Source organism: Pogona vitticeps, chromosome 12, assembly GCF_051106095.1.
Source record: "Pogona vitticeps strain Pit_001003342236 chromosome 12, PviZW2.1, whole genome shotgun sequence".
Lineage (NCBI taxonomy): Eukaryota > Metazoa > Chordata > Lepidosauria > Squamata > Agamidae > Pogona > Pogona vitticeps.
The window spans coordinates 9,799,386-9,818,995 of NC_135794.1; the positions used below are offsets into that span (position 1 = coordinate 9,799,386).

At 43.6% G+C, this 19,610-nt stretch overlaps 1 protein-coding gene across 2 annotated transcripts in view; it reads right to left on the reverse strand.

The window, feature by feature from the left end:
* Positions 1–19,610, reverse strand: part of CCDC33 (coiled-coil domain containing 33) — a 219,247-nt gene that overhangs the window by 30,269 nt on the left and 169,368 nt on the right. For both annotated transcript variants that reach the window (XM_078381075.1, XM_072982291.2), the window contains one exon: positions 1,212–1,262. In XM_078381075.1, the coding sequence (XP_078237201.1) occupies positions 1,212–1,262 (51 nt within the window). The remainder of the gene's footprint in view (positions 1–1,211; positions 1,263–19,610) is intronic.

Sequence of the window (19,610 nt, forward strand, 5' to 3'; positions counted from 1 at the left end):
AGGAGTAGGTAAAAAAACCCAACTTGGGCATGGATTGGGGTGAGGCTGGGATGCAGTTCCTCATACAGCATGCAATCACTGGGAAACGCATTGCGTCAGACTGCTGCTCAAGCGGCCCAAAATGCAATCTATTTTCTCCGTGATCATGCTGCGTGAGTGATTAAGGACTCAGAAAGTGACAGTGTTGGGCTGTTTTCTTCCAGGAAAGAGAAGGTGTGAAGTTAAAAGCAATTCTCACCCATAAATTCCAACAAGAAACAGATATACAGGTGGATGTCAACACAGTTTTATGAAGAGCACTGTCTTGCTATGAATCCTTACGCTGCTGACATCACTGGATATTGGTACAGCTTCATCACCTTTCAGGTAAACATCAGTCCACGTCCATTCAAGGGAGAGGGCCCTCCTGTCTCTCTACCCTAAAGTCTGATGTCCCTCCTTCTTCAGGACATCCTCCTGCTTTTTTAGCCCTTCTCCATCGCCTCCACGTCTTCCTTTTGGATCTGCCATCCGTCCACTTCCACCAACGCTTGCCAGTTTTACAAGGGCTGTCCCTAGTTGTCCGAGGTATCGAGGATGGCATTCTCACTGGCCTCTTCCAGCAGGTGAAAATCTACAGACAGCCAGAGATGGATGCTAACATCTGTTTGGGCAGTAAACCCATCTTCTTGCTACTCCATTGTCACTTCCTTGTACTTTTGTGGGTTTTTTTGGAACAGATTTGTTTGTCTCCACCTTTACTAACCCCCCCCCAACCTTCTCCTCCACTCCTTTTATTTGGCTGTACCCTCACCCATGGGGGCTTCATTCTACATTTCAGCCAACCAGCATGTAGCAAATGGCTTTTAGATCAATAAACCACTGCATGTAAGTGGCTCATGCGTAGGTGTCACCAATAGAGGCAGAAGTGAGTCTGCTTTGTAGATGACCAGGATAAAACATGAGGGTCAAAGGTTCACTGCACATGATGTCAATTTTTGGACTTGTAAAGTCCTCAGCACCCTGACCTGTTTTCCTGTACTCTGTAAAGCCCCGTGCACTTTGACGATGTTCCACTAAGTACTATTAAACAACAACACTGATTCTTTGGGAACAGCCTGACAAAACAACTGGAGGTCAGGCAGACACTTCCCTTGAAGGGATGCTGTGGTATAAACACCCTCAGTACTTGCACAAAATTGCCAATGTGATGGCGCGAGAGGGGCACTCACCAAAGACAGGTCAATGCAGGAGGTCTTGCGGTCAGGGGCAATGAAGGAGTTCTGAAAAATAAAATATAATTCTCTTGTCATTTCACTCCATTTAGCCTTCACTCAAGAGCCTGACATGTCCGGTTTCACCAGGGAAGAAGAAGAAACAATATGCATAAAAACTATTTAATGATTAATGTGGACATTAAGAGAGGTGGCCCACCACTAAAGGACTGACAAAATTGACAAGGCTTTTAACCAGAGTGGGTAAAATGTTTCTCTCACCATACATAGCCGAATCTGGTCATCTAGGCAGAATATCTGTGTTACCTCCAAACTAATGTTTCTTAAACAAATACTGTTAAGAGAATCACCGATGTACATACCTCTGCATTTCTATTTCTTCGCCACCACTCTCCCAAATACATATAACAGAATTGGCTAACCATCTATACAACAGCTTTCCAGAAAAGATTATGTCAAATAAAACACATAACTCTTTAAAGGTATTACAAAATGCTTCGTTGTCACATTTATAGTGGCCATTTAACAAAGTGCCTCCTGGACAGTCTTACTTGTAAAAAGTAATTGATTAGTTATAAGTCTCAAGTAATTAATTATAATTATAGCTGCATTTAAAAAGGTAACTCTTTACTTTTCTGTTTTTCATTAACCACTAGATGAATTACCTTCTAGTTACTATAAATACCGTTAAGCATATGGAAGTGTTGCTGGAGATAATCAGTGGCATTCCCAATTTCTATGAACAGAAGGAAAAGTTGGACATTTCAGAAAACTGTCAGGAAAAAATGGATTCATTTGGAATATGGCGTATGAGGAGAGCTTTATCAATACTAGAGGCTGCCAGAAAGACAGAAAGAGAGCAACTCAAGACTAAATTCTCTCTGAGAGGTAAAATGACAAAAGTAATGCCATTTATAGTATGTTGGACATAACATGAAAAGACAAGGCAAGAAGAAAAGTCAGCAAACCCTAATTTTACATGCTCCCATTTTGTTGCTGGCCTAGAGCAGCAATGCATCTATGAAGGCAACGTCAGTGGGGAACGGATGGCGGCAGTAGCCCGCATTTTCCCTTCACATCGCATGCAGATTGCTACTCTGAGGTCCACTTCTTTCCTTTTTCTTCCTCCAAGATCATTCCTTTTTTGTTGCTCCCCTCTGATGGACAGAAGCAGACTGCACAGGGTGTTTCCTTAGTGCCTGCCAACAGACCTACACAGACAGAAGCCAGCCTTGGGAACTTTTGTAAATAAGTCAAGAAATCTTCCCTCTATATTGTTCATAAATTAAGTTCCTTAGACCATAAAAAGTTACTCTGTCCTCTGCCAGTACAAACACCAACAAATTCTAACAGCTGCTTTATGTGTCTAGCATTGGTACAAGAAGAGCCTTCTGTAACCCAGCTCATGGTTACTGACTAAGATGAAAAGACTGTTGGTGTTTCTGTCTTGGTGGATTCCTGTCCCCAGTTCTGGGGTGGCCTCGAGAGAACCATATGTCTTCATGAGCCAGGAATTGGATTAGCTCCTCTCCTAACCCACTCTCGGCACCACTCTGGCATTTTCCTCTGTAACTTTATCAGACAGGCCATTAAGAATGCCTGTCACAGACGCACCACTAACCCTGCCCTCTCTGGCAGTGGTCTTCGTTCCTTTTCTTATCAAAAGAATTGAAGGTCTGTGCTTGAGGCCAAGTGGCTTTTGGACAGGTGAACACCTTTCAGAAAGATTTGAGTGGATGCCCTTTAATGGGGGAAGGCTATGGGATCAGGGCTTTCACCAAGAACCAGAAGGATATAAGCAGGCACATGGGTCCGGGAATGACCTGACCATTTGCCCCAGGGCAGTGGGTCTCCTAGGGGAGGCTTATCAAAGCTTCCTCCCTGAAACACACCAACAGCATTTTGAGCCTTGATTGAACCTGACAGTTGCACAAGATAATACGGTTAGCACATCATTAGAACCGGAGCTCCCTTAAGGGGGAAAAAGATTTCTGTTCATCCTAGCATGAGAGGATCACACTCTAAATGTTCAAAATTAGCTGATACTGTATCTGTTTGGTGATTAGGTTTAGGACAGTAAACAGGGACTTAATTTGCAAGTCTGATGGAACAGACATGGAACTCTGAAGGGACTGAGCATATGGTGGATCATTCTGTAACAGCAAAAAATGCTCATTTGTCTTAATATGTGATTTGGCCTTCAGGATGGTCAATAGCACAGAATGAAAATCTGTAGAATGAAAGAATAATTATTACAGACATCAACATACACACACTGCCTTGGTCCAAGTCAAATCATATGTTAAAGCATATCAACATGAAAGAAAAGAAAACAAACAATAATAAAGAAGACAAAAATGCTGTTGCACCTTAAAGATTAACTGCTATATTTTAATGTAAATTTTCATGGATCGAGTCCATTACACAGCAAATATGTACACCTTTATACATGCCCCCTAAATAAAGACAAAGAGGATCAGGCTGCAGATAACTGCTTTAAACAATGGCTTGCTCATTCATCTTTTCCTTCAGTCTCTAACTATCATCCTCCTTTTACTACATGCTCAGGGGAACAGACTGGGAAACAGCCTTAAAATGCCCCGTGAAACCAACAAACACATGACCCTATACTGTACAATAAAAATTTGACAGCTGTGTTAGAATTTGAAAGGAAGAGTGACATTAAAACATTATAGGAGCATTAGGCCCAATCAAACAGAACCATCTTCAGCTCACAGCAAAACAGGAAAGGAGCCAAGTCTCACTTCCCTTAGAGGTGGATGATGGATGAAAAAAAATAGCTAAACAGACAAAAGGAAAAACAAACTAAAAACAAAACACATTTGTAATTATTACAAGGGATTTAAAAGCTATAAAGTTCTGCCAGCCTGAAGGCTTATTTAGATTTTTCACTCTACTGTATATACCATTTGATAATGCTCAAAGCTTTCTTTTCCCTTGAATAATCACATAAGCCTTTCATGTGTAAGCAAAGGGAAGTTTTCCTTCCCTCTTAATCTCATATACATACATATGCATTTATTTGGTCTTTTCCCCTTGCTCGTTTAGTAATTTTACAAATTGCTCAGACATTCTTTTGATGTCTGGGATGAGTTTCAAATGATGGAGACTCGCTAATCTCTCCACCCCTGGGAAGAAGCCTTTTACAAGCTTGCCACCCCATTCGTCTACCCCACCTCCTTGGTTAGGAACCACACGGTATGGTATATACTGTACTCGGGAGGGCCAATGTTGTTTGGCTTCCAAATCCCATCATCCGCGGCTGGCATAGTCAATGATCAAGGCTGATGGGAACGGCAGTCTAGCAACCTCTAGGGCAGTGATGCCTAACCTTTTTGAGCCCGAGTGTCTAAACCGGGGGGGGGGGGGAGAGAAACCCAGCAGGTGGCAGTGGAAGCATCACCAGCAGAAGCAGAAGTGTCCGCGGAAAGGGGAATCCCGGGCACGGAGGTGCGTCCAGACCCCATTCTGGATCTACCTCCAATCGTCCCCTGCCAGCGCCAGCTGCTCCGGATCCTGACCTACCGCCGGTCAGGGCGCTAGCACCACGGCTGCAGTCGCCTCCTCAGGTTTGGTTGTCGGGGGGTAGCCATCTGGTGACTTATGGCTCACGTGCCCGCAGAGAGGGCTCTGCACACCAGCAGTGGCACGCATGCCATAGGCCCGCCATTGCTGCTCTAGGGGATTTCACTTTGCAGAGTTCCAGTGGATCTCAAGCAGGAAAAAATGAGGATGGATTCAGAGGAAGGTTGGACCTGGAAGATCATGTGAAGGTAGAAGCGGTGGAAGTGTTTAAAGCCATCTGTCCAACCTCACCTTGATGCACGAAATCTGGGAATATAGCAAGCCAGTCTGGAGAACTCCACAGCCACGGCTGGCTGTCATGTTCCAGTGAAGGGCAACCCACCTAGGCCGTTGGCTATGTTACCAATTTGTTCTCATGATAAAGACTATTATTAATTAGCTACCTTTCTGCCTAAGGTGGCTCAAACTGATTAAAATGACACAATAATAACTTTAAAACACCATACAAGACTATACAGTGGTGCCTCTCTGAACGCCGTTAATTCATTCCAGTGAAATCGCTGTAGAGCAAAAACGTCGTAAAGCGAAATTAAAAAGCACATTGAAACGCACTGAAAACCCCTCAATGCGTTCCAATGGCTGAAAACTCACCGTCCAGCAAAGATCCTCCATAGGGGCAGCCATTTTCGCTGCCTGTAAAGCAAGGAATCCGTCCAAAAACCACAGCGCGGAGCCATTTTAAACAGCCGGTGGCCATTTTGAAACGCGACAATCAGCTGTTTTTGATCATTGTAAAGTGAAAATCGGTTCCCAAAGCAGGGAAGCGATCATAGTTAAACAAAAAAAAAAAAAATCCATTTAAAACATTGTTTTGCAATCACAAAAGTGATCGCAAAAACCTAATCGTCAAGCGATTTTGTCGTAGAGTGGGGCAATCATTAAGCAAGGCACCACTGTATATTAAAAAACAATTTAAAATTGGTCACAATTAAAAACAATTTTGAAAAGATACTTTTAAAATCTATTTTTAAAAAAACCCTAGAGCATCTTTTAGAGACGCTTATCACTTAAAATCCTGTCTGAAAAAGAAGGTCTTTGCCTGACAAGGGAAAGATAAGAGGTAGGGGGCCAATCTCGCTTCCCAGAGGCAATACAATCCAAATCCTGGAAGCAGCTTGATTTTAGAAAGCGTTCTGCTTATATACTAGTGCTTAAAGCAGCCTCCGGGTGGTTTACAAATTTAATTATGCAGGCAACACATTGCTCCCACCCCACCCTGCTGCTGCCCCAGCAAGCTGAGTTCTCAGTTAACTGACCTCAGAAGGATGGAAGGTTGAGTCAACAGGTCATGAGCAGAGTCTCGGCTGCAGTAGTGCAGTTTAACCACTGAGCCAAAAGGCTTTAAAGTTCAATCTATTTCTCTCCCCCCCCCCCCAACTCCTTTTAAAGTTCAGCCCATCAAATCCAACACTTCCTGTGGAGCAGCACAGAAGAAAAGAGCAAAATGGATCACAAAGTTACTGCAGTTTAATACAGTTTCCCCTAAGGAGTTCTCAGATTTGTAATATAGTGTACGGATGTACCAAATATCTGCACATTTTCTGGTGTTTTGTGCACAATACTTCATTTTTGTACAAAACAGAAGAACTTTTGTGCAAAATCCAAGACACAGATCCTTAGTTTGGTGAGGTACAGAAAGTCTGTGCTAGAGAACTGCTGTCTTGCTTTAGCCCTCTTCATCCAAGTGCTCTCCTGATGTGTTGGATTACACATTCCATCATCCCCAGCAAGAAAGCCATGCTGCTGGGAATGACTGGAGCAGTAGTTCCCCTGCTTGGAAAGCCCATATTTGGGAAAAGCAGTTTCAGACTGATTTGAAATCCAGATTAGATGAAGAATGGTACATAAATATTTGAAGAAATCCATGAATAAAAAACAGAACCTCTCCATCAGAAGTGGCCCAAAGTCAGTTTTAGAGAGCCTGTTATGAACAACAAAGGCAAGGTGCTTAGCTAATAGAGAGGGGGGTCAAGAAAGAAAAAGAGTCCTGTTGGAGATTACAAGGGATAAAAGCAAGGAGACCAGTCCCCTAAGAATAAAAATATCAGCGTTACTGATTGTGGATATGATTAAGATATGAAGGTACAAGAAGAAAAGTTCAAGGAATCATCTCTTTAACAATAGAGGAGCCGAATTGAGATACAGTAGTAGATGGATTAAAAAAAAAAAAACAGACAACAAAACCTCAGCTAAAAGGTTATTGCTGACACAGTTGACATTACTGATAAGAAGTGCCCGCATAACATCTGCCAACAGCTGGAGAAAGAGAGTGGGGATGCGGAACATAATCCACTGAACACGATCTTCCTTGTTTCCTATCAGACATTACACAATTTAAAACTATGGATGCATATGAAATACCGGCAAAATTAAAGACAATTTAAAATGTTTAGCTAATTAGATGATTTTTTTACCAGAACTGGGCTACTTTTATAGCATTATCTTGGCTATTTGCTAGATCTTCTTTTGTGCATGGGGTGGGGCATAAATTGCACGCACGTAATTCCTGCATTGATTGAATTTCTCCACAGTCACAGAAAATGTGTCCTGTATCCAAGTAGCCACGTTTTACTTGATTATTCTTTGATCTTCCTACTTTGCTTCTAAGTCTATTAAGTGACTTCCAGATGGTATAGCTAGAGCAATGGTTCCCAACGTTGGATCCCCAGATGTTTTGAACTAAAATTCCCAGAAACATTCATCACTAGTTGTGCTGGCCAGAATTTTTGGGAGTTGTAGTGCAAGAAAATCCAGGGATCTAAGGTTGGGAACCACTGGTGTCCTGGTGGTAGACATTCCTCAGCATTCATCCATTTGGCAAGATGTGGTGTTTTTGTTCTCCATAGGTTTAGCCTAACCATTCCTGTTTAATATTTAGAACCTGAGATGTGCGCAGAAAACATTTCCTTGAATATAGCCATCATCTAGGGGTTGGTCTCCATGAAGCAGATAGATTTGCTGCTGTGTTACCTTATTTCGTTCATTATTTGCTAGCACCTCTTGATGTACTTCTGGAGGGCCAGGGCCAGTCAAATAATAGACTTTTCAATGGGGGTAGGTTTCAGGCAGAAATTAATAATCCTGCATGATTCATTAAGAGCTACATTCACTTGTTTGAAATACAGTGGTACCTCGCAAGACAACGACCCTGCTAAACAACGAATCCGCATAACGATGACTTTTTGCGATTGCTAAAGTGATTCGCAAAACAGTCATTCCAATGGGGGATTTTCGCTGGACATCAATTAGGTCCGTGCTTCGCAAACCGTTTGTTTGCAAGACAATTTTTTCGGCTTCGCAAAACGGCTGCCCTGTGTTTCCCTGCTTTGCAGGGCAGCCATTTTTACAGCTCGCAAAATGGCTTCCCTATGGGCAATCTTCGCTGGACGAGGAGGTATTTTCCCCACTGGAACGCATTAAACTGGGTTTCAATGCGTTCCAACGGGGAAAGGGTTTTCGCATGATGACGATTTCGCTAAACAGCGATTTCAATGGGACGGATTATTGTCGTCATGCAGGGCACCACTGTATACTGATTTATGCATCACTGCACTAGCATATGCTGCTGTGGAGTAGTACAGGGGCAAAGCTGTTGTTCTTACTGTTTGTGGGTGTGCATCCCTGTCTGACCCAGCCACTTTTCTAAGTCTGTTATTTCTGGTGGCAACTTCCTGTTTGGTCTTTAGACAATGGTTGTTGTTGCTTTGTAGGTCAGTGTTCAACTCAGAGTGATGCCCAAATACTTTGGGGTGGGAAAAGGTCCAAAATCCTGCCTTCCTAGCTAACTTTGAGCCTCTTCTCTGCTTTTCTGTTCTTTAAGTGCAGACTCAGAAGTTTTGGTTTCATGTGATTGTTTTTATATGACGTAAACTCAATGCCTATGAAGCCAATGGCATACAAAAATGAAACATCACTGAACTGAGAGTGAGCCCCTGGTTTAATTCGGACCCTGACCCAACCCTTGGCCAGGTCCTTATGGAACAAGGCTATTCAGTATTTTGAGTGGGGCTCCCCATTCTTTGTGGCTTTTCTCAGAAGCCGTGGATTTGCTTCCATATCAAGGGAACGATGGGTTGAGGAAGGCTGGTGCCAGCAGACAACAAATAGCAGAAAATTTACGCAGTTCACCAGACTAAGGGTACTTATCTTGGATTTTGATTCCAAAAGCAAATGAGATCAGTTATGTTCAGAATGGTATAATAAGGCAAGGCTGAACTGCCAAGCCCATTATCCAAGAGAAGGGTGGATGCCATCTTGCCTTTTGCATCTCAGCAGCAAAACATTGGGCCAGGCATGATCCACCTCACTACAGTTTCTAATCAGTCTCTTCTAATCCAGTCCAGGAGAGGTTTTGAACATACTGCCATGGGAGCCATCTAACCTATACAGAAATGTCCAGCTGCCTCCTAAATCCATGCAGTTGCATTTAAAAGTGCAAATTCTTCAACTGATCTGATTAAAAGCTTGCTTTAGGGGTGGGGGGAATGGAGAATCTGTCCATGCAGCAGTTTTGTGAAGATGGATTAATCTTGATTAATTGTTTTGGCATTCCGAATCAAACAGAGATTTTCATGGGTCACGTTACTGACCTAGAGAACAGCCTTGCCATATCAGTGGCAGAAACACAACTGTGAGCATATAAGCTTCAACAGTCATTGAAATAGATCCTTGGGGGCAGAATGGACTCTCTAAATATACAACCAGACTGCCTTCCTTTTCTAAACAAGGGTGCCTTTTGAATGTCCCCTGTCTCATTGCCACCTTGCTTCCAGGGAGTGTCAATGACAATTAATTGTTCTTTGTCTGATTAAATCTCATATGAGCTCACAACCTAATTTGCTATCATGTGTGCAATCCTGAAGACCTGGGTCTTGTCAATGAGCAAGCGCGAGGAAGGAGAAAATCTGTGCTGGGAATGGAAGCAGCAGTATATTATCCGTCACTTGGCTATTCAATTTGAGAGTTAATTGGATTGTATCGAAAAACATTTAATCTCAGCCGAGGCCAGCTTAATAGAGACATGCTTTCCTCCCATTCAAAAGCAGTGATTTTGAGGAGGGTAAAGAGATGGCCATCAGCGTGAGGCGGCCTTCCCAGCTGCTGGATGCTGATAGAGTCTTGAACAAGGAAATAAAAGCCAGCGGATTACACTAGTCAACGCTCTAAGCAGACAAATACTTCTCAATTCAGGCCAGCTCTGCTCAATCTGCTTCTCCGAGATAAGGGGGAGGAAGGATGCAAACATTGTGGATGACGGAGAAGAACACAAATTCTCCCTGCCTGGTTGGTGTGCTGGTGCATCGCCCTGCACAGTCTCTCCTGTTCTGCACTCAGATGGCTGGGAACCACAGAGAGACATGAAAGCCGGCCAGCCGCTTCCCGCAGCCTCTGGCCAGGCATGTTCAAAGGTAAGCGCTGCAGGCACAGAAACCAGGCTCAAAGAGTATGGCCAATAAATAAATGAATGAGCCCTCTGATAAGGTGCAAAGCACAAGCCATACTTATTATTATTATTTTGAAGAAGAAAAAACACCCACTCATCAAAAAAATATCAAAAGCGTACAATTGCAGTCCTGGGCTGTTTCTTTGCTTTCTTTCTTTCTTTTTTAATAGGATGCCCCACCTCTCTCCCTCAGTAAACAACTTTTTAATTAACCACAGAAGAGATCCATGGATCATATTTGAACTTCACATTGCATGCAACCAGTTCTAACTTATTGGCAAGCCTTCCAGGGTATTCTAGGTAGAGAATACAATAGGATCCCCATATGTGCTGGGAATTGATTCCAAGCTATCCCAAGGATACTAAAAATTGTGGATAATACTGAATCAATCAATCTATCAAGCAAGCAAGCGAGCATGGTAAAGGGGAGGGGGGAGAAAGAAAAATTATTTCCATGTGCATTACCAGAACTGGCCACTAGAGGGCATCAGAGACCATGCCATGTATTCTTCACTAACCGGTTTTCATAGCACAGTCTCTAGTGGCCAGTTCTGGCAATACATGTGGAAATAGTTTTTTCTGGATTTTTTTTCTTTTAATATTTTAAATATTTCCAGACTGTGGATAAGTAAAACTGTGGATACTGTGGATATAGGCATCCTACTGTACAAAAAAAAAGCAATCACATAGAAATACAAAAACACCTTGCACTTCAAGGGCTTTTGAATGTTTTCTATCTTAATAAAGTTAAGAGGAGTCTTGCTGGATCTAACCAAAGACTTCCTTTGGGCATACAACTTCATCCTCCATCTCCTATTTTGCAGCCCATTGCTTCTGAGATGGTACGTGGAATACAACGTCAGCCACGACCTTCATAAATGTATACAATCCTCTTTTAGGAAGAACACAAGAAGAGATGTGCTGGATCATGCAAGAGACCTATGAAAGTAGACGTACAGCAAGGTAGGTACATACATAAGTACCTAGGGCTACAGTACCTAGGGCTACTTGGTGGTGGCACCCACCTTGTGGAACTTCTCACCTCCGGACATGCACATAGAGCTCCCACGCTTCAGTCTTTATTTATTTATTTATTTATTTATTTATTTATTTATTTATTTATTTATTTATTTATTTATTTATTTATTTATTTATTGGACTTATATACCGCCCCATAGCGCTACAAGCACTCTCCGGGCGGTTTACAATTTAATTATACAGGCTACACATTGCCCCCTCAGCGAGCTGGGTACTCATTTTACTGACCTCGGAAGGATAGAAGGCTGAGTCAACCTTGAGCCGGCTACCTGGGATTTGAACCCCAGGTCGTGAGCACAGTTTTAGCTGCAGTACAACGTTTTAACCACTGCGCCACGAGGCTCTTTGGATGCCTACCTCTTTCAATATGCCTTTTGCCAAGTGCTTGAAAAAAGTATTTCTTTTGGACTACCGCTCTGAAAAAGCCCTGGCCAGTATGGCCAGTGATTAGGAAGTTCTGGAAACTAAAGTCTGAAAGGGCAAATTTTCAAACATCTGCTTTTTCCGAGGCAGAAATCAATTAGGTGATTCTCCGATCTGGTTTGTTGTGGCCTTGCCTCTCTGTTTGATTATTTTTTGTGGGGTGATCAGTTGGTCCTATTTCTAAATCTTTGCTTAGAGCATCGTAGCCTTAAAGAGCAAAGCGTTCAGCTAGCCAGCAAGCAGGCCCATAAGCAGAATTTAGCTAACAGGTAACTTAAGAAGAGGAGAGCATCAATGAGCAAGCTACGGTCAGCACTTTTGGCAGTGCACTGTGGCTGTCCAGAAGTAAATGAGGTGATAACCAGCAAGCCCTCCTGATTACTGATGGTGGTACACCATCATTCTGCTGCTGTACAGGCTGGTGGATTGCCTGTGCAGTCCCATATACACAGGGGTATCTAAACACTACCTGTGTTAACTCTGGAAAGCCCTACCATGAGCATCGTGGCGCACTGCACGCACGGAACAAGGTAGAGAGCTTACTGCCCAGAGATAATATGCCAGAGTATTGTTCCAGGGTTTTGATGGCTGAGTTCTAGTTTAATCAAGGAAGAATGTCTACCCAGGTTCAGGCTCTCATAAGTCTATTGTAGAAGCGCCTAGACTGGCTCCTGGTCATTATGATGTCTATGCAAACGAGGAGCATTCCAGACATTTAATTTGGGCTGTTTTGTATGGCTGCAAACTATGATTCATTTGGATATAAGCTTATCTGGGGGAAGGGAAGAGCTGCCCCAGTACATTTTTCTTCCAAAGACAAAGCACAAAATACAGTGGTGCCTCGCTTAACGGGCGCTCCGTTTAGCGATGAAACCGCATAGCAACGAACTTTTCGCGATTGCAAAAGCGATTGCATTGCAATGTTTCCTATGCGGTTTTATCGCTTTGCGATGATCGGTTCCCTGTTTCACTAACCAATCATCGCAAAGCGCTGATTTTTAAACAGCTGATTGGCGGTTTCAAAATGGCTGCCGGGTAAAAAATGGCCGCCCGCTGTGTTTTTGCGCCGATTCCTCACATAAGAGGCAGCGAAAATGGCCGCCGTATGGAGGATCTTCGCTTTAAGGTGAGTTTTAAGCCCATAGGAACACATTAAACAGGTTTTAATGCGTTTCTATGGGCTTTTTAAAATCGCATAGCGACAAAATCACAGCAATTTTTGCTGCACGGATTAACGTCGCTATGCGAGGCACCACTGTAGTGTTTTCAGCATTTCCAGTATATCAGTGGTTCTTAACCTTGGGTCTCTAGATGTTCTTGAACTACAACTCCCAGAAATCCTGGCCAGCACAGCTAGTGGTGAAGGCTTCTGGGAGTTTTAGCCCAAGAACATTTGGAGACTCGAGGTTGGGAGCCATTGCTGTACAGACATGGGCCGAATTGCCCTGTGCTGCACCTAAGGCACATAAGGTGAGCTTAGGAGATGCAGGACGGGAATCTGCCCTCAGCCCTCTTTCCTAAGAGAGACAAGACCGGCAGGGGGCTCAATAGGAACAGCCGAGGAGCTGCTACCATTGCCTCCTTCCCTTCCAGCCTCTGTGTCCTGAAGCTGATGGTTCATTCTGCCTAAAGGCAGGGTTGGCCCTGGAGAGGAAGAATGGGGTGACATATTGCACAGCCACCGATGTGTGAATTCACCACACGTTTTGAGATATTTTAATGTCAGCTTTTAGGATCTTTGTGCCATTCTGCCCTCTCTCCCTTTCCCAAGCCTTTGGCTCATTTTTTATAACACTGACAATTCTGTTCCAGATCCTTGCACTTTTATCTTCAGCGTCCGCTGAAAGTCCCCTAAAGCCCTTGCTTTTATGAAATTACAGTTGGTGAAAGTATGAAATCCCATTATCCTCCCCCATCTCCCATGACAAGTGTCAATGTAACATGTTCTCCCCACATCTCACGTCATTTTCCTTGGCCTTTATTTCTCCTTGCCCTGATGTTTCTTTTTCTTTTTCTTTTAGGAGCTTTATTTACTTTTATGAGATCACCAGCTTATTCACTGACTCACTGAACATGGATCAGTTAGTAATATAGCCCCAGGCCTTGCTTTATTCAGTTCTGATAACATCAGTATAGTGCTGGGGTAAATGAAATAAAAAATAATAGTACTTATTTTAAGAGATGTCTCCCTCCAGCCTTTACAGCATTCATGTATATCATATTTCTTCACAGTCTGTCTGCTTTGGTTTGGCCCGCACATTCTGCTTGGCTTAGAATTCTAATTAGCACAAAATAATTTGGGCTTGTTAATGAGCTAGCTACAACAACTCCTAATGAGCTTCTTTCATTTGGGCTGTTAATTAGCACTGAAAAAGGTCTGTTTGGCTTAAAGAATTACCAGTAAATCAGGCACCAATCAGCTGTTCCATGACAACAGAAACAAGATTTCACAAGCCGTTGCTGAGCCCTGCAGCCAGCCAGCGATTTCAAGCTAGGACAGCAGAGTTTCCCACTCGGTCTCACTCTGTGCCTGAATAAGATGCCCACGGATCAAGGCCAATCCAGCCTGTGCCCCTTTTGGTGACGCAAGGTCCCAATCCTTGCCTGCATCTCACAAACATTTTTTATATTTTTTTGCCCAAACATTGACTGTGGGAGATCAGCTAACAGCCATTATTCAGCGAGCACTAAACACAAATCACCTCGGGGGAAAACGGCAACAGTGTTTTGAACAGGCTTCTGGAGAGGAATTAAAGCTCAATAAAGGAGCACCCTCTTTGCCAGCTGGAAGCCCAAGGGTGTGGAGAAATGTAAGCCTAATACATTTCGTCCTCAGCCAGGAACAAGGTCCAATAGTCTACTTTCCTTCAGTTATGCATGACTTGAGAACAAAAGGTTTCCTTGATGAACAATACTCTTTTGAAAGAGATCTGGAACCAGCCGGGCACATAACCACAAACGCTTTGGCCCTATGCTGTACTAAAGGTGAATACGCCAGTCCGGTGTGGTTCAGCCCATGCAAAACAGGTAGACTCAATGGAAGCTGTAGCATCATTGCTGTATGACTGAAGCCAAACTGTATAGATAAAATTAGTTACTTAGCAAGCACTTAAAAAAAAAATCATGCACTGTCAATTCAGTTGACTTATGGTGACCCTCTTTCATGGTTTTTTAGGCACAGAGTACTTAGAAGTCTGGAGACATCCTGGGACTATGCAGGCCACCTAGGCTGGCTCTTCTGGGATCGGATGCACAGAACCGAGCTCCTAGCCTCTCCTACTGATATACAGAAGGAGGTAGTAGCTAATAGGGGAAGACTCAAATGCGCATCCACTCTTTGCCAACCGTCCCCCCCCTCCCAGGTTAATATATTTTAAAAGTTTTTTTCCAGAACATCTGTGAATCTAGAAAGAACGGCAAAGAATGAGGAAAGAAATAACTACAGAGATAGAACAAGAGGAAGTAATACCTAGTCGACCCGCGGAAGTGTGTTTGGTAGACGAAGGAGGGGAGGAGTTGGATTTGATATTTTGGGAGGACATAAAAGAGGGGAAGAAGCGCGCGCATTTGGTTGGACCGGAGAAGGAGCTCTAGCTGGAACTGTGAGTCGGGGGGCACAAACTGAGCCCGTGCTCGATCACAGGATGGCTGCCGGGATCGAGCAGACCTTCCCTAATCTGCAGAGGGGAGGAGGGTTATTACCCGAACCTCCTTTTCCCAACATTAAAGGAAGAGGCTTGGACCCCCTAGAATGGACGGCGGTCGTTTATCCCCGCAACCACCCTGGGGGGAGGAGAGTGATTCGACCTGGTCCCTCTTTCCAGCAGAAGCCTCCGGAGGGGGATTGGGTGCGCCACCCGTGCTGTGGCACGGTTTGCGCGGTACGGAGTACTCCCTTGAGGCCGTTGACAGATCGGGAACGTTTTGGCCCGGCTCCCTTTTGAAGAAGGATGTTCCGTTACCCAATGTTAAAGTGAAGAAATATAAAGTGTTACCAGAAGTAAATTTATTAGATCCTTTTGACTCTCTTGAATTGAACGCGGTTAAGAATAAAGAAGTTATTGTTGAAAGTTCTGATCAGCCTCCGACTCTCTTTCCCGTCTTTACCCCCAGCGCGCCCCCGGCTAGAGATGAATCCCGTTACACCATCTCTTAAAATTGAATGGAATACTTGTTCCCCTCTATTCATCACTGGTTAGGCCTCACCTTGAGTACTGTGTCCAGTTCTGGACACCACACTTCAAGAAGGAGGCTGACAAATTGGAACAAGTGCAGAGGAGGTCAGCAAGGATGATTAGGATGGAAAAACCAAGCCAAAAGACTGAAAGAACTGAGCATGGTTAGCCTTGAAAAAAGAAGGCTGAGGGGAGATATGATGGCAGTTTTCAAATACTTGAAAGGCTGTCATACAGAGGAGGGGCAGGATCTGTTCTCAATCAACCCAGAGTGCAGGACACACAATAATGAGCTCAAATTACAGGAAGCCATATTTCGGTTGAATATCAGGAAAAAATTCCTGTTAGAGCAGGACGACAGTGGAACCAATGACCTCGAGAGGTGGTGAGTGCTCAAACACTGGAGGCACTCGAGATAAATTTAGACAAGCCCCTGGCACATATCCTTTGATTTGTATTCCTGCACTGAGCAGAGGGTTGGACTCGATGGCCTTACAGGCCCCTTCCAACTCATGATCCTATTATTCTAGGTAGGTTTAGCCTCTTATCACATAGAGAACTGGGTTACTTGGACGTCATTTAATGGGCTACAGACCAGAATTGGCAGAACCAAATTGAACCTAAGAAAATTGGGCTTTTGCAGAGAACAGGTAGATTCACACCCATGTCAGCATTCTCTGTGCCCCTCAACATGTACCATAGAAGGCTTGATGTCAACTGCCTCCAATGCTGTTGATGTTGCCTGTTACAAGGTGAAAATTATCTGGTGCATTTTTGACTTGTACTTTGGTGCTCATTATGTTGAACAAAGAAAGCTGCGCAGTCTTCTAGCTTGCCATCAATTTACGCCAGTGTACTCTAGCCTTGGGGATTCTTGCAGGTCCCAAATCTGGCTCATCCTCACCTTTCTCAGAGTCTCCTTGTCTTCAGCAGGAATATTTCTTCAAAGTGCCATTGATTGGCAGCAAGTAAAAACAGGGCTGGAAACTCTACCTTGGTAATCATTCAAGCCTTGCAGCAGGCGTTTCGCAATAGAAGGGGGATTAGGGGCTGTAAGGTTGCAGAATCACAGCAGAAAGTTGGCGCAATCCAGCCCCCGTGAAACGCATTAGCTCCATTGTCTGCCTATCAAGTTGGCTTTTCTCAGCCAGCTTTCACTTGAAATACCTGCTAGCTCGTTTTTGGAGCAACAATAGGAATGATTAGAGCTGGAAGGTTGTTGGTTTTTTAAAAATCCATTAATGCCTACAATAATGTATAAAAAGCACAAGACCAAATCACAGGAAATGCATTTTGTCAGGAAAAGACAGAGAGATTCAGTGCTCCAACTGCAGTTCTATTATTCTTCCTTGCTAGCTTACAGAGAACAAGATAATCAAGATTAATTTAGTGTTTGAATTAGGGGGGGCATAAGAGGGGATTTGTAAAATCCAAAACCCAGACCCCAGCTCTTCCCAATTTTAGCCCAAGCACATTCTTCCCATTACACAATAATTTGAAATATTGGGAGGGGGGAATGCTGCTTATTATTTGTCCTTGTCAAGACAGACAAACAGTAGTTCATTAACCATTGTGGGATTTCTCATCTCCTCTGTGAGAATGAGATGTGTGCTCTTCCCCCTACCCCACCCCATTGAGGCTTCTGCAATGTGTAGAAAATGTCTTCACACAAAGCTACTGTCTTCTCTTTCTAAATGAAAACACGGACATGTATATATAAAGCAAGCACAGAAGAAGTGACTGATTAATTACAGAGATGCAAACAATCCGTTTGATGGTTCAAATCAAGGCTGTGCACAGGACTGGGACAAACTGCAAAGCACTAACCAAATTAGCATAATTTGGACCTATTTGTAAGAGAACTGAATTGAAATGGAATTCTGTGCCTGGAACAGAAATCAGATTGGAATGGACACAAATTCTGTCTTTTTTTTTCCTTTTTAAAGTCAAATTTAAAGGTGTCCAGCACACAAAGTCCTAAAGGTAGCTCTCAGATGTTTGGAAGGGCTTACCCCCCTTCTTAGGGTCCACCCTATTTGTAAATTTAATGTACATCAGTGCAAAGACAAAGCAAGAGAAAGATTATATCCATTTTGGCTTTCCAATGCAAGTCAATGGAAGACTTACATCTTGAGTCAGACCTGTGGCCCAAATCCAACTGGATCCCAAATCAGGTTGGGAGATCTATGCATGCTCCTACTTCAAACGGCAGAAAGTGAGGCTAAAAAGCAGCAGCTGTTGTTCTTTGGTGACGCAATGTCCGGGTCCAGTAGGTATGGAGAAAAATGTTTTTATAGTTCCTTAAGGATCTGCACCCTTAGTAAAACTCGCATGCTCCTGCAACTAGGAATTCACAAAAGATACTAAGAGAAGACCAGTCCTCTGAGGAAATGATGAAGAAACCAGCCTGGAGAAGAGGATAAGCCATGACCATCTTCATATATCTGAGGCGTTGTCACATGCAAGCTGGAGCAACCTTGTTCACTGTTGCTTTAGAGGGCTAGATCCAAACCAAAATAGAACATCTTCATAAATCAACCTCCCACCCCACTGCAGACTACAGGTAAGCCCACCTGTTTGTAGTGCAACCCAAAGGTTTTTATTTGGTGGTGGGTGACATGGGTATAGGGTTTTTTCTCTGTGCTGGCACCCACTCTGTGGAATGATCAGGCTTCAGTGTTGGCATTTTAGGCATTTATTGAAAATCTTTTTTAAAAATTTGGTTTTCCCCCCCAGCAAAACCCTGTTTTATCTCCTATGCTGCATTATTTTCCTAGTAACGCAAATGGCAGCAGCAAACAACATGCTATTGTCCAGGGAAGGGTGGCCAAAGTTGCGATTGGCTTGTAGTGACTAATAAGGCGTTCAGGTTACGTGAGATATTTAAGGAGTGATTATATCAGTTCCACTCCCCCAGTGAATTCCCATGGCCAAGTAGGGATGCAAACCCTGTTCTCTAGAGTCCTAGTCCGTCATTCTATCCATGACACCACACAAAAACCTTGGTTCAAACCCCAGTTGGCCACAGAAACTCACAGAAGTTCAAGCCCCTGCTTGGCCACAGAAGCGCGCGCACACACACACACAGACACACACAGACACAGACACAGTGTGTGTGTGTGTGTGTGTGTGTGACACTGTTAAAACCATTCCTTAAATATCTCACACACCTATCAGAGTGGCCATAAGTCATATGAGATTTGACAGTACAAAACTACAAATAGAAAGAGGAGGAGATGAATGGACACGAAGAGGAAATCTGGATTTTTCTAACAATCAGATACCCATCCAGTCGATGCTGCCTGATCTTCCACCCTATGCCTGCTGAACTGACATATCAGGTGTACTATTTACAAAATATTGTGGGGCATGCCATGAATTTGAAGGCATGCGCCCAGGAAGCTCTAGTTTGAAGGGTGTACCTCTATTGCCCACTAGATGGCACTAGGACAATTGCAAACTGATAGAACAGCAGGGTGGGAATACCTTTGTAAGCTTGGCATGACCCAGAGGCTCCTGGGTTTTTGCTTGTGCCGCTCTTGACTGTGCTCGGTTTGATGGAGATCTTCTGCCTACAGTGAGTCTGGCTGATAACAGACCTGCAAGACTGTGCGGAAATATTAAGAATCCGAAAACTCTTTTATCAGCTGCTTAGCCAACTGGCAAGATGATCTAGTTCAACTGACTTCAAGTCTTCACTTTCTTGACAAA